The sequence below is a fragment of the Juglans regia genome, chromosome 13, assembly GCF_001411555.2.
Source record: "Juglans regia cultivar Chandler chromosome 13, Walnut 2.0, whole genome shotgun sequence".
In the NCBI taxonomy this organism is placed as follows: domain Eukaryota; kingdom Viridiplantae; phylum Streptophyta; class Magnoliopsida; order Fagales; family Juglandaceae; genus Juglans; species Juglans regia.
In genome coordinates this window covers 26,179,290-26,201,660 of record NC_049913.1, presented here as the reverse complement: position 1 = coordinate 26,201,660, position 22,371 = coordinate 26,179,290, and the positions used below count along the sequence as shown (strand labels likewise).

Genomic DNA, 22,371 nt, shown 5'->3' with positions numbered 1-22,371 from the left:
TGATAAAATTATTTTTGGGTATTTTAAATAATAAGTTAATATTTTTTTTCTATGTTTAAATAAAATCTTGTACATTGATGGAGAACATCAACTCATTGAAATATATGAAGAAGGAAATAGTAGACGACATTTGTTACATAAAAGAAAACTAGCTATTTTCTAGTTGTTATACGACATTTGTTATGTAATAAGAAAACTAGCCATTTTTTAACTGTTGAAATGCATCATAAGTAGTTATAAAATAATTAATCTGCTCATATTTTAGAATAGATAAGAAAAACGAGAGTTTAATATTATAAATATAAAGAGATTATATAAAAATAAACTTATAAATTGATTTAGTTTTAAGTGATTAGATATTCTCTAAGATAAAAATAAGTTTATAATTGACGAGTTATATCAAACTACCTTATTTTATAAATTTATTTTTATCTAATCTGTTTGTTAGTAAAATATTTATGTTTTTGCAGCCCTTTTCTTCTACGCAAACAAAGTGCTGTCGATACCAACCCCAGGTCCCCAACCCCAAACGCCAAGTGTTGCTTGCTTATGCGTCCATGCAGATGGCTTTCGCTGAACCCAGCCTGTCCTTTGGGGCTTAATAAACAGATCTATAATAAAGAAAGCCCAAAATAGTGTGGAAGGCCCAACTCAGTAGGGTCTAAATTGAAACGGGCAGTAATTCCCAATGGTAGCAGTCATTGAGACTTCCCTGCTCCCCCCCCCTCCTAAAATCTAATTTCCCCCATTTCGTTCCATTCATTTGCTCGTTCGTTCATCCCCTGCAGCTGCACTGCTGCGAGGAACCCTCGTCGGCCATCCCAATATTGAAGGACCAAAAGCCCGTAGTATAAGCCTTTAATACAAGTCACGAAGCTCAACCACACATGGACGCGTACCAGCAGCCTCAGCGATACATGAGGCCCCCGCCACCGCCACCGCCACCGTCGACGTCGGATCCCCACCACCAACAATTCCAACATCACCAGCAACCACCTCCGCCGTGGTTCTCCAACCAGTTTCAGTACCATCATTCCCAGTCCCCGTCACCGCCTCCTTTGCAGTGGGCTCCTCCGCCTCCTCCTCCTCACTCGGACCATCTTCCTCCGCCTGGTTCTGCTTATCCTACGCCCCCTCATCCTTACCCTGCGCACCCGCCACCCCTCCACCACCACAACCAGTTCCCTCCTCCTCCCCCCTCTCGCACCCACGTGCCTCCCCATCTCCCTCCTCCGCCTCCTCCTCCTCCTCATTCCCAGTTTCCCCAGTCTTATCCTCAGGCCAGCCAAGTAATCTCAACTCTCTCTGTTATTTAGCTTTAGTTTTGTTTTAATCTTGCCCTTTTTTATTCTCTAGGGTTTTGCGTTTCTTTATCAATTTCATTCCTGTTCTTTTCGAATAAATTTTCTGAGTTAAGGATCCGGTTTTGAGTCACTAATTTGTATCTGTCTCTAGAATCTCATGTTGATTGGTTCGTTAGGCTCTTTTGTGGTGGTGGTGGTTTATTGCTTCTTTTAGTTGGATCGTATAGTGTTATTAACTATGCTTGTCAGATCATTCATTTCTTTTTTGAGACGGCATGCTTTCGCACTCAAGCCCGTCGTTGGGATGATTGAGTAGCTTGCATATTTGACTGCTTTCTAACTCATTATATTCTTTTTTGCAGGACTGGGGCAGTACAAATTGGCCTCACCATCAAGGTTGGAGTTATCCTGGTAAGCTTCTATATATTAATTGTTTCATCGTTCTCGTATGTAAATGCATTGCGTCATTATCGTTCCTCACGTTCTGCTTACTCTGTAACAACGTAAAATGGAAGATGATAATTTTCTGTCAAAGTAGGCATCATTTTAATAATTTTGCTATTAAATGATCTCCAATTTGTGTCTTGACTGATGTGGCAGTTGCTTGGATTGAAAATCATGGAATTTTAGCTATTATGTTCTGAAAAGACCGAGAAGAGGATTGTTGGTGACTAAGTAATGATGCATATAGCAAATACTAAATTTGCAATTGTTTTACTACAAAAAAAAAAAAAAAAAAAAAAAAATTTATAAGTGTTTAATTTGGTTGATATCTGTGGTTTTTAAAATTGCTCAGTTGGTCACGTAGAAACAATGCTTAAAATATAGTGCTTTATCTTTATTAATGATTTCAAGTGGAATGCTATACATGTTGAAGGTGTTGGTGCACAGGGTATGTGCCGTGCTAGAGTTATCGGGATTTTTTTTGGTTAATTAATTGAAGATTTTATCAGGATTTCTAGGCTCTTATATTTATAATTTGGGTCACATGTCCCCTGTCTATGCTGTCTTTGCAATCTTGATCTTGCATAATCATCTTGAGCATCATTTATTTAGTTGTAGAGAGCCAATGGTCTTTTGGCAAATGGCATCTATTTCCATACCAAAGGGTGTATTAACAATGCAAGGAAGACCTAAGCTACATCAGCCCATGCTTTGAAAGAACTAGTTGATGTTACAATCAGAATGTTTTGAAATCATTATAAAGGGCTTAGACTTCTTCTTCTTAAGCAATGTGGGATCTCATTCACCACCTTTCTATACACAATCCGAGATATTATAATCTCCCCACTCAAATTCCCAACGTCCTTGTCGAGCTATTTCATCATAGGTGTCAGAACTCAAGTACCACACTTCTAGTTGGGATTGATTTTGATACCATGTGTAACGACCCAAGGAAAGCTTAGATATCTCATTCACCACCTTTCTATACAAAATCCGAGATATAATTTTTTTTGATAAGTAAAAATTTTATTCATCAAATGCAATAGGCGAAGCACATGTACATAGGAAGTATACAAAAGAAATACCTAAATACATTCTAATACTAGAAAAACGAGGACAAAAACTCATTAACAACCCCTCCATTGAGTACAATAGCTGAAAACCAACTAAACAAGGAACACAATAAATTCCCAGAGTTCTTCTACATTGTGTTCCCTATTATTAAAACACCTCTCATTCTTTTCCACTCAAATGCACCACATAATGCACACATGAATCATCTTCCACGCAGCTGCCACTTGAGAGCAAGTATGAAGTCTAGTCCAACATTCGAGTAAATCTACCACTGACTTTGGCATATCCCAGATCAGTCCAAATCTTCTAAACACACCATCCCATAACACTTTAGCCACATCACAATGTAGAAATAAATGATTCACTGATTCCGCAGCTTTCTTGCACATGAAGCACTACTCCATAACAATCATTTCACGCTTTCTCAGATTGTCAGTAGTCTGAGTATTCCCAATTGCTGCTGTCCATACAAAAAAGCAACCTTTGACGGAACATGAGCCTTCCAAATACTCTTCCAAGGAAAGGACAAAATCTTATAAAATGATCTAATAGAAAAATTTTTAGACGCTGTATATCTCCAGAACATTTGATCCCTGTCATGTCTTCTAATATCCACTGAATACAACAAGCTAAAAAAATCATTAACCCCCTCAATTTCCCAATCTTGAACAGGTCTAAAAAATCTAACTTCTAATGCACCTCTCCATTAGAGCAACTCATCAACTCTGAAATTGATGCCTGCTAATTAACAGCCAGAAAAGCTCTAAACAGTGCATTCTCACTACAACAAGCATCAAACCAGAGTCGAACTCTTGAACCATCCCCAACCACAGATTTGACTTGTTTCACAAAATAATCCCATCATTTCCTGATAAACTTCCACAATTCGAGATATTATAATCTCCCCAACGTCCGCTATTTCATCATAAGTGGCACAACTCAAGTCCCACACTTCTAGTTGGGATTGGCTTTGATATTATGTGTAACGATCCAAGGAAGGCTCAAGCCATATCTAAGCCCATACTCCGAAAAGGGTAGCTACTATGTAGTGGCATAGGTTTATGGCAAAAGTTCCACAGAGAGAGAGACTAAGGCCTTGTTTGGGGCTTTAGATGAAGCACAAACCATCTGAGGTGGTTTCGTACGGCCAAAGTTGCTTGTATAACCAAACGTCTTATAAAACACTTCATGGGAGTATTTCAGTTCATCTCATGGTGTCTTTGAACTGTTCATTGATTGAACAAGTCACAAAGACAGAGCCTCGTGCTCTTTATTTTTTCTTTTCTTTTATTTCCCTGCTTTTTCGTGTTACAATTGGAGACCCTTGAAAGCTGGAGGGTTTGAACTTCTCCCTCCTATGTGGGATCCCATTTACCACATTCTTATGCATAGTCTAGGGTATTACAATCTCCGCCCTCAAAACCCTGACATCCTCGTCGTGCCATTCTATCCATTGTAAGTGGTATGACTCAATTCGCACACTTCCGGTTGGGTTAACTATGATATCATTTGTAATGATCCAAAGAATGTTCTAGGCACATTGGCCCTATGCTCCAAAAGAACTAGTTGAGGTTATAATTGGACTCCCTTGGAAGCATTATAAAGGGCTTGAGTTTCTCCCTCCCAAGCAATGTGGGATCTCACTTTCCTATACACAATCTGGGGTATTACAGGTGGAGGGAGAAGTCATTGGCTCAATCTCATGCTGTTGTGAGAGTTGTGTTATGAAGAAGAAAGGAATAATTATTTTGCTTTAGTGAATATTCATTTCATTGAAATGGCATGTGATTAATTGCAAGGCTTGTGACACCCAAAGTATGTGTTATTATGGTGTGTCCACACATATTCGGAACACACTAAGCTGGGAGACAGCCAGTTCGGATGAGAACAGATGTAGGTTTTATGTTTGAGAGATGACGATTTTGTACAAATAATCTTTTTTCTTGTAATCCTCACTGCTTTATCTTAACCGTGTAGACATTGGGCTGTATTGTGTTTACTTGTGTATCAGTGAGGCTGCAGAAAATAGTAATTTAAGAGGTGTTTTATGCATTTAAAGTGATGATGGTAATTATACATACTACTTGCTATGGGATCATAGTTAAAATCTTATTTATAAAAATATATTTGCTAATCCCAACTATACATATAAGCAGTCGAACCTGCAATTCGAAACATAATGTGCAACTGATGTATGATACTGCTGCTTATTATTTGAGGGTGGGCCATATTTTACTTTTTGAGTAAGAAATTTATTAAGTTCATACTTACCAAAAAAATTTATTAAGTTCATCAATAATTGACATTTTGGTTTAACTTATTAAAAAAAGTTGATGTTTTGGTTTAAATTTTCATGTTTATATAATGCAGCCCATAATAATGAAGAAGATTGGGCTGCCAGGGCTCGAGCATGGGCAGATGCTAAAACAGCAATGGAGAATCAGCATTCACAATCTCAGTTTACACCAGTTGGCAGGGTGGAAGATCAAAGTCATTATTATGATCAGTATCCACAAGCCGTTGATGCTCATTACCCAGATATTCAAGATCAGTCCCTTTCTGCTCCAAGCTATCAACAGTTTCCAGTTTCAGGTGCACCTCTTCACCAGCCATCGATAGTTTATTCCCAGGAGATTGCATCCATTGGCTCTGAGCTATCTTCTTATGTTCCAGATGCGCGTCTACCTTACAATATTAGAGATGGGACATCGGCTGGAGATTCAAGTGCTGTATTTCATCATCAAGGAAACGTACTCACAAGTTCATCTGTTCATCAGCAGGAGGTACCTTCTAGTTATTCTTCTATTACAGGTAATGATTCACTTAGCATATTGAGCTTGTACATGAAACTTGTGTTAAAGAACTGCTGCTATGAAACACTCTTTTACTAATTTTTTTTTTTTGTTGGCACCGTGTGTCCGGGAACAAAGGAACCCTCTTTAGTAAATACTTCTATGGTACTGTATTAATTTATAACTGGGGCCTTATAGAGATCTCTTACCTTCTTTAGTTATTATTTTATGTTTCCACTTTAATCACAGCTTCTGCTGTAGTTAAGATGAGAAGCAATACATAATTTCATTTCAGGATGCTACATCACTAATCTTGCGATCACATCAAAATTATAAGTCGAAAGAAGCCAGGATTTGTCTGCTTACCTTTATGTTGTGGATTCTTGATAGCCTTCTGAACTTCATCAACACCCCCGTCCCCCCCTCTTCCCCCCAGTATGCATCCACACACGACCCATTTTATTTGCTGTTTGACTATTTACTTAATTGGCAGGTAAAGAAGATAAAACAGATCAAAATGAGCAGTCGTACAAACTGTTGCCTCTGCCAAATTCCTCAGCTCAGGAGGGACAGCACCATTTACCAATGCATGTACCCTTCACATATGGCAATCAATCAGCTGATGCCACAACCAATCTTGCTGATCAGCCTTTAGATTTTGCACCTAGATTTAACCGTGATCGTGATCAACATATGCAATCCACTTATTCTCATCATGATTCAATTGGACCTGTAAGAAGCATCGACCCTGTTGCAGCAGTGCACTCAATAAATAGCTGGACTCCCCCTATTACACCTGGTTTGGTTTATCCTTCAATTTCTCCAGATATTACATCAGGGGCACAGGTCTTGATTCTGGCTTCCTGAGTTGTCCAATTCTTGATCCTTCATGTGACTATGCTGACATTTGTTTCATTTAGCAGCATGATCCTTCCCTGGCTATACAGTCTCCTGTTCCTGGACATGTTGCCACACCATTTGGAAGGTTCCATGGACCAGGTCAGCCAGCAATTCCATCTGGTGGTATACCCTTTGCTCTCAGTACAGGACCTGCACTTCATCCTACCACAGCTTTCTCTGGTGATGCATATGGAATTTCTACAGTTTCTGAACGCCCTAAAAAGGTAATCTTTTTCAGCCTTCATTATTAAACAGTGACATAGTTAAAATTTATCGTTTTTGGAACTTTTTTCCAGCCTTCAGTGCCTAATTGGCTTAAAGAGGAAATAAAGAAAGCAGTCATTACAAGTTCTTCTGTGGACCATCCTAAGGAGGTAACACAAACCGTTGAGGATGAAGGTATTGATAAATCTATTGGGAAGGGTGACCAGGCAGATAGCAAAAGCATTGATTCTTCTAGGTCAACCGAAGAAGAAGAAGATGAGGTTCTATTCTGTTAACTGTTTCACATTTCAATACTTCAGTCGGTTGATTTAAAAAGATGATTGATTTTCTGTTTTTTATCCTCTGGTGAATGTTTCTTTTCATACCATGAGAAGTCCTTTCCATTACTTCTTTCATGAATTTTTCTTCGTTGTGATATAGCTATTGTTTGCTTTTTGTTTGTCTTGTGTTCTTCATAAGCCATAGTTTTGCTCTGTGTAGGATGATGTGGAAGCAGAAAGAACTGCAGCTATTAACCAGGAAATAAAACGTGTGCTAACTGAAGTTCTTTTAAAGGTTACAGTTGCTGAAAGTGTGATGGTTGTCATATTTAGTTTCTGTCTTCTGTAGTTCTAATTGTTATGATATTTATTAGGTTACTGATGAGCTGTTTGATGAAATTGCCACTAAAGTTATTGGTGAAGATGATCTAACAGTCGGTGGTAATTGGATCTCGACCTCCAACTTTTGTTATCAGTTTCCATATACTAGTGCTGCTAGCTGTGAAGTGCTATAATTTTCTGCCATTTGAAAAAACTTTACTATGATGTAACAGTTGAGCAGAACACTATCACTTCCAATCATAAGGAATCGCCATCGTCTCTGACAGCAGTTCCAGTTCCTAAGGCATCTGCGAAAGTTCTAATTCCCGGATCTGCAAATGATTCTAACACTAAAAGTGTCAGTGAAAAATCTAGTTCCAGCTCCCCAGGAGATATTTTAGGTCTTGGAAATTATGCTTCTGATGATGAAGATGGAGATGATGAAATGCGAAGCTCAAGTTTAACAAATTCCAATCAGCAGTCAGGCATTAAAACGCGTACCGAAGATACGCATGAAGCTGCTGAGAATGGAATCTCCAAACTAGAACTTCAAGAGCACAGCAGAAGTAAGAAAAATATGGAGAGTGGCATGGGCAAAACCAGCTCCATTGAACCCAAAAACACCAATGGTGCTGCTATTAGTGAGTTGAATGATAATAGGGTGGATGGGGGTCTAGGCCATGCTTATTCTTCCGAGGTGGTCTCTGAAGATGGTGATGAAGGAATTGCTGTTGGTGGGAAAATGCTAGATAGAACCAATGGCTCAAAGAACACTGTGGGAGTAATGGAATCTGGACAACCTGGAGAGTATGTTAGTTTTAAGAAAACATCAACTAATGATCCCCAACACAGTGAAACAGGAATGAAGTTAGATAAAAGTGATCGACAGGAAAGTAAAAAGAGTTCTGGGAAAGACTTTGTCAAGGAGGGGGAGGGTAGTAAGATTAAGGCGGATGCGAAGGGAGAGGAGAAACGTAGGAGACCAGATGAAAGACATCCAAGAAAGGATAAAGAAGATGATTGGAATGGGCCAAAGGAGCGAATTAAAGAGCCCGGGGAAAAAGCAAAGCAATCTGAGGCAAGAAAAAAGTCTGACCATCTTGACGTCAAGGAAGACAGGAAAGAAGGAGAGAGATTCCATCGGGGTAGTGCTAAAGAAGATACGAGTAGAAAAAGAGAACACAGAAAGAATGAGGAAGATGGGTCACGAAAAAAGAATGCAAGTGAGTCAAGCAGGCACAAGAGAAGACGTTCTTCTTCCATTAGCAGTAAAGGTAGAAACAGCAAGGACATCTCTGTTAGTCATGCCAATAATTCAAGTGATGAAGCCTCCGATGATTCTAAAAGGTTCGCCATTACAATCTTCTTACTCTGCCTCTCGTCTTCAGTTGTGTTAAGTGGTCCTTATCTGCAGTCATATTGCAGGAAGATGCAATCAAGGAAACGGAACACACCACCATCACCTGTCAGGTCTAGGGGAAGGTACCCATTTATCAAAATCTCTATGCTTTTGTTCAGGTTTACAAATGTCAAGGGGCTGTTTAAAAATTCCTATCGACAACAAACCGACCCCATTCTATTTTACTTAATTTTTAGAAAACTAACTTGATATCAACACCTAGGAAATTAAAAGTAAGACATTAGCATGTTGATTTATTGGTACAAGAAAAAAAAATATGCATTCTTTTTGTTAAACTTCTGTTTATGTTTAAGTGCCTGGCATAATATTTGTTTTTACTTAACTTTTAATACAATACTGATATATACTTTGAATATTTTCGTTTTTGCAAACTCTTTGTGGTCTCAAAGGATGATTGAAGTGAACTGTGATAGTATGCTGTTAATCACATATACGGTGAAGGCATCTTAATAATGTGACTGATTAAGCTTGCAATTCTGATTTTGGTGTGGGTGATCCTGTTAGGTCAGAAGTCTGCATAATAATAGTGATCTATAGGTTCAATTTAGGTGAAGTTTCTCGTATCATTTTCTAGTTGCTAGACTGTAACTAGGTGTTTCCTTTTGTTTACTTTCTGTGAACTTGGGCAATGCCTATTTACATTTTTTGACAAGTAAAAGTAACGTTATTAATGAGAATGAAATAGGCGTTGCCCACGCCCACGCCCACGCCTATTTACACGTTTCAATAAACTCTTATTTTACCTATCCAGAAAAAAGGTGAAGTTTTATTTTCTACATTCCATTCTGTGGAGACTGCTATTTATGCAAGCTTGCACATAGATACGTAATAATGAAAATAGTTGGGTGCTTCAGTTTTTAGAATATGCTTTCCCTGTGACTTTTAAGGTCTGCACTTTAGTCTTGCTTTCTGCCTATTTTCAGGGAACACACCCTAAATTTTAACATTAGCCTCTTTATGTATGAAGCTTCTAATGCTTTGCCCTTGCTACTTTTTACTTCCTGTGTGGGTGTTGACTAAGTTGTTCTTTGCACGCAGCTCTTGCAATAGTTTTTTTATTTTTATTTTTAAAATCAGTAAACGCAGCACTTGAAATGGTTAAATGACTAAATATTAACTCTGCTAACTGACCATTCTCTTGCATCTTCCATATTTGGTTGGGATAAACTAGTTGAGTTGAGTTGACAATTTTCTAAGGTTTGATATATTTGTTAATTTATTTTTTTTTAAGTAGTCGAGGAATTTATTAGAGAACAAAGAAGGCATATCCCAAGTAGACAAGAAGTATGCAAGAGTAACCCTTAACTAGAAATAGAAAAAGAGACAAGAAAATCATGTAAACTCAGCCTATTAAAATTTATAAAAGCTGTCCAAAAGAATATAGTATTGAAAACGGAAGTTTTTAGCTCCTTTATCATTCGTTTGGGATCCTCAATTTCTATCAGTAATCATACTGATATAAATCATACTATTAGTTCCTTTCAAGTGACTGTCAATTCTCTCTACTGATTCTCTCCCCCTCCCTTTGCCTCTATTTTTATCTGGCTGCAAACAGTATGTTGGCGTATGCCCTTGTTTATTTCTGAACACTCACATCAATCGTGAAAAATCTAGTTATAGCTGCAAGGCAGGTTTCCCCTCGTGATTAATTAATAGATGAGACTGATTGTTCCTGAATTTGGAGCGTTTCTCCAGTTCATTAATCTTTTATTAATATCATTTGTACTGCTTTCAATGCTTCTGATTATGTTTTCATCTTTTTGTTGCATTCTTTAATCTAATTAATATCTATTAAATGTATTTAGTAGTCAGGTGTAGACAACAAATATCGAGTGGTTTCACTTTGATGAATCTGTCACATACTTATTGTTTGTACTGTCTGCTAGGCTACTATCATAGTAACGGGAGATTTTTATTTGATTTCAGTTCCTAATAAATGTGAAAAATGCGTTCTCTGGAGAAGATTTATCATGTTCATTGGTGGATCTGCAGTTTTTCTTGAGGATTAGCAATATTCACTCTTTTTTGGATTGATCCCTATTGATGTTTTAATTATCTCATTCTAATTTCTATATCATAAACAGAAAATGCTATGCTAAACAGGCAAATTCTTGTCAAGTTTGACTATGTAAAAGGTTGAACGTTTCTCTCCTGAATTACGATTATATAACTCACGAAATTAGTATGATGGATGTTTTCATTTCTAGACAAGTTTCGCGGTCCCCGCATAGCAAGCATTCTCAGCGCAGGCATTCTCCCTACTCTTCTCTTGATCCCACCAGGTATATCTCTTAGCTTAAGATATTATTAATATTGTTGTGACATACACTCCCTTCATCATAGCAAATAAGCAACTCAGGTGAAAGAGTCAGGCTTGTGAATTATCTCCCCACATTGTTTAGTCCATTTATTTCACTAATTTAAATGCAGGGGAAGAAGGTCAAGGTCCAAATCACCTGTTCGGAGGCATAGATAATCTGAGAGGAGCCCTCCAGATCATAGGCACTTTTAGGCTCGAGTTCACTCGTATCAGTGCACAGTCATGGTGGTTGACTGATGTACTTGGTTACTCCAGACATCGTGTTGGTGTATGTCAAGGGTAAGTTAAGCTCGAGTTCACTAATATCGGTGCAGGGTCATGGGGTTGAGTGATGTACTCGGTTACCCTGGACATTATGATAGTGTATGGTGGGGGAAGTTAAGCACGTCCTGTAATATCTTTGTTGGTCCGATAGATGAATGGAAAGTACATTTTAGATGGGTTAATGATGGATCAAGGTTGGCAGATGTTGTGTTTTCACGTCTTGGCTCCCCTGCACCTGGAGAAGTTTCTATTACAGTTTTGTGGCCTTAGGATTGCATATTTTCTAGAGGTATCATCTGTAGTTGTAACCCCTGAAGTGTAATCGTATATTTCATTTTGATTTTTATTTGTTAGGTTGTGGTATTTATTCTGAGACACTACCATCCGGTTAAGAGGAATGGTAGCCCTGTAACTTGTACAAGTCACAAGACCTAATTAGACCGAGTTGTACCAGTCACAAGACTAATTATTAACAGACTGACTGAGCCCGAACCATTTCGTCTAGCATTTTAAGACGGGATTTGCTATACATCAGTCACTATTTATTCTATATCCCACACTTGACAAATTTTTTGTTTTTTTGTTTTTTTGTTTTTTTTTTCTTGAGTGTGAGGGTGAATAGTAACTGATGAATTTATTGTTTTAAAACTAATCTTCCCCCACCCCAACCCATACACCATTTGCAACCAAAGGGAGGAGCTCTCTACTACTCTCTCTCTCTCTCTCTCTCTCTCTCTCTCTCATTTTGTATTAGTTTTGGGAGTTAGATCATCCATTCTCCGCCCACAACATCAGAATTGTTGTCTGTTGATCTCCTTGAGCCAGCCAACTTTGCTCTATTTTTGTTGGTGTTTGGCAGCATATGCTGCTTTCGACTGGCATGCCACCACGTGCCATTTGCCCTCTATCTTTCGAACCAACCTTTTTTGATTGGATTCTTCTGTTCCGATTCTGTTTGGCTGGCGGTCATCACATTTCCCATCATCTCTCTTCAAGTTTTCCCTTTTTCATCCACTTTCCTTATCCATGGATATTTAAGCCTCTGATTTGTCGTCGTCCACTCACCTCATTGCTACAATCCTCTATTGATCTGTATGTTCACTAATCTACCGTCTCTCTACTCTCTCCGCCAGGACAAGACACTTTTGACAATCCACTCCCAAACCTAGCCGAAGAACATAGGTACTGAGTAATGTTTCGGTTATATTGTTTTTTTCTTTTGTAGTTTCTTTGCGTTGTATTAATTGTAAAATGATGTTTTGTTGAGATTTTTGTCGCGCGCGCGCGCAGATTTTGGTGTATGCTTTGGTGTTCCATTGTCATTGGTTATGTCATTCTTCCCGTATAACAAGTACGGAACACGATAAGGGAAGCCTACCGTATTCCATACCCTCCAGCAGTTATTTTTTGTTGATGTATTGAAATAATAAATTTATGAGTTTGAAGACTTTGTCTTGGAGGTAATGGTTTATTGATTTAATAAAATAATTGTTAGTTTTGGGGAAACCAATATGATAAAAAACGATTTATATTTTATTCAATTTAGGTGTCGTTTGGATAATGAGTTAAAATGTGATGAATTAAAATAAAAGTTGATTAAAATATTATTAAAATATTATTTTTTAATATTATTATTATTATTTTGGAAATTGAAAAAGTTATCTTGTTTATTATATTTTGTGTGAGAATTTAAAAAAGTTGTAATGATGAGATGAGATGAAACATTTTCACTATCCAAACGGTGTCTCGTTTGGTTTTCTCATCTGTGAATTGTAGTGAGGTAATTTGTGAATAGTAATAAAATAGTTTGAATTAAGATTTTTATGAGGTTTTGAGAAATGAGAGAAAAAATTAAATAAAAAAAACTATAAAGTTAAAAGAGGATTAAAATATAATATTTTGATATTATTTTTGTTTTGAGATTTGAAAAAATTGAATTATTTTATGTTTTGTTTGGAAGTTTGAGAAAATTGTAATAATTAGGTAATAATTAGAATAATAAGTTGAAAATTTAAAATATGTTTGAATGGTATTTGGATATTGAGATAAAATAAGATGAGTTTGAAAATTTTGTGAAACTAAATCAGAACTTAAGATATGATTGATATATTAAAAAATTCTGTCTTTGATCGAGACAATTTACTCTTAATGCAACCCAATTGTGTTGTCTCTAGTTCCTCGAGTTTTGAAAACTATGGCACAAAGATTATGATAGTTGATCATTAACAAAAGAGTAATGTTAGATATATTCATGAATTGTGTAAGCATCGTATATTTATTTTGAAATAATAGTCTATTATAAAAAAATTAATTTTTTCATATGAATTTATATTTACTCGTTTTTTTAAAAAAGAATATGTGACGTTTATGTATTTTATGACTGTAAATATTTTTTTTTAATAAAATATAGTATTTTATTTATTTATTTTTTCAATATACTTGTAAAATCTGAGCGAGCCATAATAGATTCTGGCTTCTGCAAATTGCACTAATGCCCATCGACAATGTGGAATTGAGGTGGAGGATTTGAAGTTTAAAATCGAGGCCCATTTGCCTACAATTATTACATAATTTACTTCCAACCATACTATATTCCATACGAGTCATTAGAATCGAGTTTTGAATATAATATATATATATTTATATATATATATATTTATATTCTACAACGTAATTCCTAACTCATGCATTCTTAATCAATTTCATAATTCCGTTGATCTCCTCAATTATTTTAAAAAATAAATCTTGTATAAATATAATTTGAAAAATCTTACCTGCCGATTTTTATTCAACCCCAACTCCACTATGAGTATACCATAGATCTCTCCGAGTGACTCTGAACTCCTCGTTATGTAAGCATTAGCGGTTGAGACAATCAAAGTTTCTGTGCAAAAACACATAATTAATACACACAAATCTCTTAGTTCTAAGAATTATAAGTAAATTGCAAAAGAAAAAGTGATCATTCCACAAAGTGTTATTGGTTGGATCCAGTTCAATGTATGAACCTGTTACGTACATTTACTTGTCTTCTTAAGGTCTCTACCTTAATGAGAGAATAAACTGTTTTTTTATCATATGGGTAGGATTTAATTAATCATTAATCATTAGCATGCTTTTTTATTAGATTTTACTATACATAAGTCACTATTTATCCTTACACTCCACACTTGATAGTTTTTTTTTAGGATAATTCTATGCATCAGCCTACACACTTCACACACCATGCATTCAAATTTTTTTTTTTTTAAATCTCAATACACTAAGTGTGTTGAGTGTGTGATGAATAGTAGGCTGATGCAAATATTTTTCTTTTTTTTTATAAGGTGTAAAGTGTTTTTCATAAAGTGTGGGGTGTGAAGTAATAAATAGTGACTGATGTGAATTATTATTATTATTATTATTATTTTGCAAGGTTACCCAAATAACATTGTATATAAGAACTCACATGCGATATTTTTTTTAGTTCATGTCATATTTATTACCCACAGCATATGCATATGAAATGAAATATAAATCTAACATTTATTAGAAATTAATAAGTTCATAAAACTGGCTTTTGGGTCTCAAATTATTTCAACAAAAGGTGACATCTTTCCGTATAAAAAAGATGGGGGAGGATTCGGAGGCATTGGTTTCTGCACATATTGGCGAATTGACTTTAAAGCAAAGACGTGGTTTTCCACGATTGCTCGTGCATATTTTCGGGGGAAACGGCTTTGTAGCACGCATTTTAGGCAGGCCGACTTGAAGAAGAGACTAGAGATGCGTCTCCCAAAGAGTCTTCTCAAATCAAAGTTCTCTCTCTCTCTCTCTCTTGGTTGACCGACACATTTCGAAGTTTCAAATGCGGAAAAGAAAAAGGTTTTTAATGGAAACCAACGTGTCCATGTCGGCAAACCTCACATGGCTCATGGCCTTCCCCGTCTTGGTGGTGCTGATACCAGTGGAGAAGTTTGATACTCGCGCATGTTTTATCTTTCAGTAGGTAAGCTCGTTTTGATGTAAAATGAGATAAATTATTTTATATGAATTGAATAAAAATTATTAAAATATTATTTTTGATTATTATTATTATTTTAAAATTTTAAAAAAATGTATAAGAATTTAAAAAATTTATAATAATGAGAAGAAGAAAAAAAAAACCAATACAGCCGCCACTCACACAGTCCATAAATCAACAAAACAAACCTCTCCATATCAACTTCATTTCGTTCTTCTCACAACACAGCAATGAAGGTCCTTTCTCTTTTCTCTGCTTTCTGCTGTTAAGTTGTCTGATTCCCCAATATGCCAATTTGTTATCCATTCCTTCTTATGAAACCACCTCGTACTCTTTGTTTGCGTAGTTTTTTATATTTCCTGTTTTGGATTCATGCGGATTGTTGCTCAGCAGTTTGTTTTGGTTCACAGGCATTTCAAGTTGGATTATGGTCAATTTGGCTATCTGGGTTTGTGTTAATTGGTATCTCTCTCTATTCTACTCAGAGGTTACCTACCCTCAAGGATCATCGGATCAGAGTGACCAAACTTGATCAAAAAGCTGTCGGCGATCCAGACAATCCGAAGATTACCATATTCTCAGCACCTAGTCCATTCAATGGCTCTGTTGGGGCTAGGCAGAGTCTAGCTGTTCGGTCATGGCTTGCTCTGTCCCCACAAATTACTGTTGTTCTCTTCAGCCAAGACCCTTCCGTTGTTTCTTTCGCAGTTCCCTTTGGTTCGAGGGTTTTGGTTGAGCCCAACATTGATTTCACGTAAGCATATTAAGTTATTTTATTGATTTTTAATCCATCAAATAGAATTGGCCGTATTAATTTGAACGAGAATGCTATATCTGTGAAGCTTCAATTTGTTTTTTTTTGCTATGCTGGAAGTTGGAGGACTGTTTCTTGCCTCATTTACAAGGAAAAACATTGAATCCATTGCCTTTTGATCTGTATATATATGTATATAGGTTCCTAGGTAGCCCATTCTTCCATTCAATGATAGCAAGATCGCGTTCATTCACATCGGATATTTTCGTTGTTATTGATCCGGAAACCATTCTTCTACCTGACTTCATTTCCACCCTAAACTACGTTTATGAACTTGACCGTGATTGGCTCCTTGTTGCTTCATCACGTAATTTCTCCTACTTCCCATTATACTTGGATGAAGCTGGGAAACATTGGCGAAGAGGGGATGGAAAATGGGTGAGAACCCAGGAGGTACAACAGAACTTGTTCCAGGTTGAAAGTTGATGAGCCCACTCGAGACTAGTCCGTTTAACAACTATTCTACGTTTCTTCAGTTGCAGGAGCTGCTTTCTAAAACCTGGCGATGGAATCGTTGTGAAGGAAGAATGCTTATGGCTTGGAACAGCGGAGATTGGCCATTACATACAGGAGTTCTTCCTCCTTTCTTGTATGGGAAGGGGATCCACAACCACTGGATCATTAATGAGGCCGTGTCATCTGAACTCAGGTTTGTATTTGATGCCAGTTGGACCATCTCAAGTTTCCATCTAAATCATCAGGACCATTGGCCTAATGGAATAGTTGGAGATTCCAGAGTTTCAGATATTGAAAAGCGAAGGTGGGAGTATGTTGGCAATTCCCTTATTGGGGCATTGTATGGATCATTGTTATATCGCGAGGCTAATTACTCTAGCCTGATAAAACTTTTGAAGTGCAGCGGACAATATGTTTTCACCAACACAACTGAAAAAACTGTCTATCCATACGGATACCAGAGTGCCCGCAGTTTATGTAAGAGAAGGATCTTGCATTCATGGTGGAAAAAGAGGATCATGGCTTGTGTTGATGCTATTAAATCACTGGACAAAATACTAGATTGCTCTTTGAAGGATCAGATGAGGCCCTCAGCACCATTAGATTTTGCTTTCTCCTTGGAGTCACTCCTTCCATTAATTGCAGACAAGAATAAGACAATTGTGCTTGCAGTTGCTGGATATAGTTATAAGGACATGCTAATGAATTGGGTGTGCAGATTACGCCGCCTTCTGATTACAAATTTTATGATCTGTGCTCTTGACCAAGAAACCTACTCGTTCTCTGTTCTGCAGGTAATTTAGGCTTCACTACACTTTTATAGTGTTTTTTTTCTTCTAATTTTATTTTATTTTTTGTTCTAATAAACTTTTTGGTCATTCTCCGTTACGCAAAATGCGTGTTTATGGACAACCATGCGCTCTTTTAGGCATATGCTTTAGGTAGAGCAGATTTAGGTGCTGTTTGGATAGTGAGTTGAGATGAGATGAGTTGAGATGAAAATTAAATAAAATATTGTTAAAATATTATTTTTTTAATATTATTATTATTTTGAGATTTGAAAAAATTGAATGGTTTATTATATTTTGTGTGGAAATTTGAGAAAGTTGTAATTATGCATTGTGCACCCAAGGGTGGCAAATTTGTGGCCTCTATATTTATCAACCCTCTGCTTGGTCCTTAAAATCTTGAAGCTTGTCTGTGTAGTGGACTGATCTCCATATGTCTGCATATTGTTTACAAGACTCTGATATTTGTTAGTATAGTTGATATCCTTCTTACTTGTAGCATCAAACACATTGAAAAGCCCTTGAGTTGCTGAGTTGTGCCTTGTGTTCTATCTTGCTGTCTGCTGATTACCCCTGATGCTTTGGAATTATTACTGCCCCCATCTATGCGTGATCTAAATTAAACAAATTCTGGTTACTGGTAGGGTCTGCCTGTTTTCAAGGATCCACTGGCTCCGAATAACATCAGCTTCAATGAATGCCACTTTGGTACAAAATGCTTTCAGAGGGTGACCAAAGTGAAATCCAGAATGGTTTTGAATATACTGAAGCTTGGTTACAACGTGCTCCTAAGTGATGTGGATGTATATTGGTTTATGAATCCATTGCCTTTGCTTCACTCTCTTGGCCCTGCTGTTCTGGTGGCACAGTCTGATGAATTTAACATGACAGGTGCGTAATCCAAGCATTCTCAAACTTCAAAGAGTAACCCCCTCTCTGAGTGGTACAACTTACAAAAATTTCATGTGATTCACTTATAATTGCTTAATTGATTACATCTTCTGAATTTCATGTGACTGAATTCATCCCTCTCTTCTGATGTGGCGTATACAGGACCAATAAACTTACCTAGGCGCTTAAACTCTGGTTTCTACTTTGCTCGTTCTGACAATTCAACTATTGCTGCTATGGAGAAGGTGGTGAAGCATGCAGCCATGTCTGCCCTATCCGAGCAGCCAAGCTTCTATGACACATTGTGTGGGGAAAGTGGGTCCAATCGCGTAGGTGATAATAGATGTGTGGAACCTGAAACGAATCTGACTGTTCATTTCTTAGATAGAAACCTCTTCCCAAACGGTGCTTACCTAGATCTGTGGCGGAAGAAAAACGTTAAAGCTGCCTGTGTGAAGATGGGTTGCTTTGTTCTACACAACAATTGGATTGGTGGGAGACTGAAGAAGCTGGAAAGACAGGTATTGTCAGGCTTATGGGATTATGATTCTAGTACAAGGATGTGCTTGCAAAACTTGCACTAGTTTAAATCGAATTGCTAATTTTGAGGCCAAGGCGATGATGCCTTTTCATGTTATGCTCAAGGCTCACGTCTTTGGTTTTCACATCAAAGAAACGAGGACATATTTCCAACTAGATACAAGATGAAGTCATTCCCTTTCACTTCAAGGCTCACCTTGGTTTCATCGCTGTCTTCTATTGAAAAATGTTAAGCCGTCCGTCAAAGACAAAAGGAATCTTCCATTGACATTGCTTGGTAACAGTGGCATAACTCAAGCAACACAATACACAAATCACTCCACATTCCCTGTCAGCGGATTATGACGAAAACTTTGGTCAGTGTACGACATTTGATTAGCAACCATGCTGAAGAGGTGCGTTCCTTTGGTGGGGTTCGGTCGGTATTCCAGCAATAGAGAAAGCAGTATGAGGAAAGAGTTGGAAGGAGCTTCAGACGACAGATCATCTGAATCTAGAGGGAAGAAAGAAGTGAGAGGAGCTTCCATATCCTTGGACGTGAGATTACAGGCAAAAAATATTTACGTCAGAATAGTTCATGCAGGTGGGCGTGAGGAACTCTATCCAAATGCAATTCCTGCATCTAAGCTGATGGAAAAATATCCCGGGATGTCTGTTGCGCGGCCAGAAGTCTTCAAAAGTCCACACGATTCCCTATTATGTCCGGAAGACAGTCTCTTGCCTGGTCAGAAATACTATGTAGTCCCATCCTCAACTGTGCAGAAACTGAAGCATAAACTCTGGAAGAAGGCCGAGGTAAAAGAACATGTTGCAGTAAAAAAGGAGACTTGGGATTGGAAGATCACCATAGATGTAGGTGAGGTAGGTCTGGAGGAGCGTATTTGTTATGCAAAAGATTTTTATCAATCCAAGGACACGACCGAAAAGTGCTCAAAAGACTCGAAACCTTCAACGAGGAATCGTGTTAGAGGGAAAAAGCCTTTTGTACCTCCACTCCCAAAGGGAAAACCAATCCGAGGATTGGGGTGGGAGCCCAGCCTGACTTCTGTATCGGAGCTCTCTCCCTGACTTTGTGTTCCTTCTTTCTCGATGTTTCTCAGTTGTCACCCAATGTTTTTCCAGGTAAGGTGGTCTTCCCAATTAGCGGGCCAATTCCGAGAAAGAAGAAGAAAATAGTATTCCTAGAAAACAAATGCTGGCTGCATAGGAAGTCTCAGAAATTTTAGCCACGGTATGAATACGAGGTTCACTGTTTTTCAGTGTCTCAAATTCTACTATAGGAATTCTGTTCTTGATCTAAAGAACTTCTCTTTTGTAATTATAGAACTACTTCCCTTAACTTTGGATTGTCATCTGTTAAATTCTCCCAGTATTCTGAATTTTTGATCGGATAAAAAAAAAAAAAAAGTTTTGTTATGTCTCTGTTGTTGTTTTTATTATCAATGGTCGTAAAACCTTTGCGATTAGTAAGATTATGAAAATCTATGAAATAAAAATAGAACGATTTAAATATAAAAGCTAAAAAATTCAAAATAATGAATGGATGATGTGACTTTATAATATAATGGTTGTTTAACAATAATATAGTGTGATATTGAAAACGTAGCATCGTGAGAGTAAATTAGATTATTTTATCACCCGTTCAAAAAAAAAAAAAAAAGATTATTTTATCATGATATTTTCATTTAACTTATGAGTAATTGGATAGTGCAACTCTTATTTAATTTCCCCAGTTTCAATACGAAAATAAAAGAAATAAACTTGCTTGTATCCCCTTTTATTAAAATAAAAAATAATAAAAAACTCAAGCCTCAAGGGTTTCAAAGTTGCCCAAGGCTGATCAACTTTTATGGATCTTACTTTGTGCAGTTCAAAGGTGCTTAGTAACAATCAAATTGGCTTTCTTCTTTATTTTGTCCTTTTAGGTATACTGATCTACTTCAACCACAATTTTATAGATTTAATAATTGGGATCATTCGTTTTTTTGTCTTTTAATTGTTGGGATCATTCAGATCAATTCACCTTTGTCTGATAAAATGATGATGATGAGGCACTGTCCAAAATTATGGATTTGTTAGCCTCGTTTGTTTTTTGAGATGAGATGAGATGAGTTGAGATGAAAGTTAAAAGTTGAATAAAATATTATTAGAATATATTTTTTTAATATTATTTTTATTTTGAGATTTGAAAAATTGAATTGAGATGTGAAAAAATTGAATTGTTTATTATATTTCGTGTGAAAATTTAGAAAAATTGTAATGATTAGATGAGATGAGATAAGTTGAGATGAACTGTGAAAACAAATAAGACTTAGAGTCTGAAAGTAAACCAATTTACAGTACAACACGCACACATAATATCCCAAGACCAGAACCAGATTTACACCAAACTACCCAACAATAAGTCTAGTATGTATATATATATATACACTAGGCGGGAGCAACGTGCAAAGCACGTTTGCCTAGTTTTATGAAATGGCTAACTTCTCTCTTTTCTTCCAACTCTTATTCTATCTATTTTGAAGTTTCAAATATATTGTAATAGAAGACATGATACAAATTTTCATTCAACGATTACTTTTATGTTGACAAACAAATTCACGAAGATCAATCAAAGGTCATTTGTAGGTACTTTGTTTAGTGTCAGTTACTTAAAACAAACACAACTAGGAGACACAGATGAATACCTTCTCCAAGATACCCACAAGATTATTCAATTTTGCAAAATTTGAATACTATATGTTATTCCAGGTCTCAACAACTTACTACCAAAAATAAATAGTAAGCAATGGCCCATAGATCCAAGCATTCAAGTTGGAGAAGCTGACACTACCACAGTCCATAACAAACAAGTATGGTTTTACAAGTGTATAACAAGAAAACCAGCATCCAGAAAATAAAAGGTAAGATTAAGGCTATTAATGGTGTATTAAAGAAGTCCTATGTAAGCATCTTCACTATATTTTGCCCAATTCGGGACTGACCTTTAAATGATAGAAGCAATATTCCAAGTTAACAAGGTTTTCATTTCTGCAACTCTTGCGTAGCTTTTCTTACAATATTCATAACAGTACCAGTGCACATGACTTAGACAATATCAAAAGATTCGCATCAGCCGCCAATGGACAAGTCCACATGACACAAACCAACAAGACCCCCCCTCATTTTCCCCTCTCTCAATAATGTCAAACGCGTTGGCCTGAGTCCTCACCTCGTTCCTATCTTCAAGGACCCTGAAGCCACAATATTTATAATTTGCCCACATCCGGCAATGATTATTGATTGCCCACATTTGCATTAAAAATTTTAAATGCAATATATATTGGATATGATGCACTCAAGTGACATTTGCCTAGTTTAGATCAAGTGATGTAAGAAGAAGCAAATATCAAATTCTCCACAACAAATAGAAATTAGGAAAGGAAGGGGATCTAGACATAATCCACGGGAAAAAGCAAGGTAGAGAGCATATGCTCATAATTTTAAAGTTAAAGCTCCTTGGGTCTTTACCATCTAGAATGGTTTCCATAAGCCACCCAAGTTTCTCAAGTTCTT

General features: G+C 36.9%; 2 protein-coding genes across 2 annotated transcripts; both read left to right on the top strand.

Annotated features, from left to right (window-relative positions):
- Positions 1–713: 713 nt before the first annotated feature.
- LOC108989722 lies at positions 714–18,879 on the top strand. The gene is made up of 17 exons (XM_035684371.1): positions 714–1,289; positions 1,667–1,715; positions 5,193–5,633; positions 6,108–6,460; positions 6,535–6,738; positions 6,811–6,999; positions 7,220–7,294; positions 7,374–7,440; positions 7,554–8,667; positions 8,746–8,802; positions 10,948–11,022; positions 11,171–11,213; positions 15,738–16,081; positions 16,282–16,534; positions 16,618–17,391; positions 18,030–18,276; positions 18,439–18,879. The coding sequence occupies exons 1-17, from the start codon at positions 888–890 to the stop codon at positions 18,858–18,860; spliced, it is 5,109 nt and encodes a 1,702-aa protein (XP_035540264.1). The 5' UTR covers positions 714–887; the 3' UTR covers positions 18,861–18,879.
- Positions 18,880–19,184: 305 nt separating this feature from the next.
- LOC108989732 lies at positions 19,185–19,914 on the top strand. Its single transcript, XM_018963452.2, has one exon. It carries the CDS (start codon positions 19,201–19,203, stop codon positions 19,882–19,884), a length of 684 nt encoding a protein of 227 aa, XP_018818997.1. The 5' UTR covers positions 19,185–19,200; the 3' UTR covers positions 19,885–19,914.
- The last annotated feature ends 2,457 nt before the right edge of the window (positions 19,915–22,371 follow it).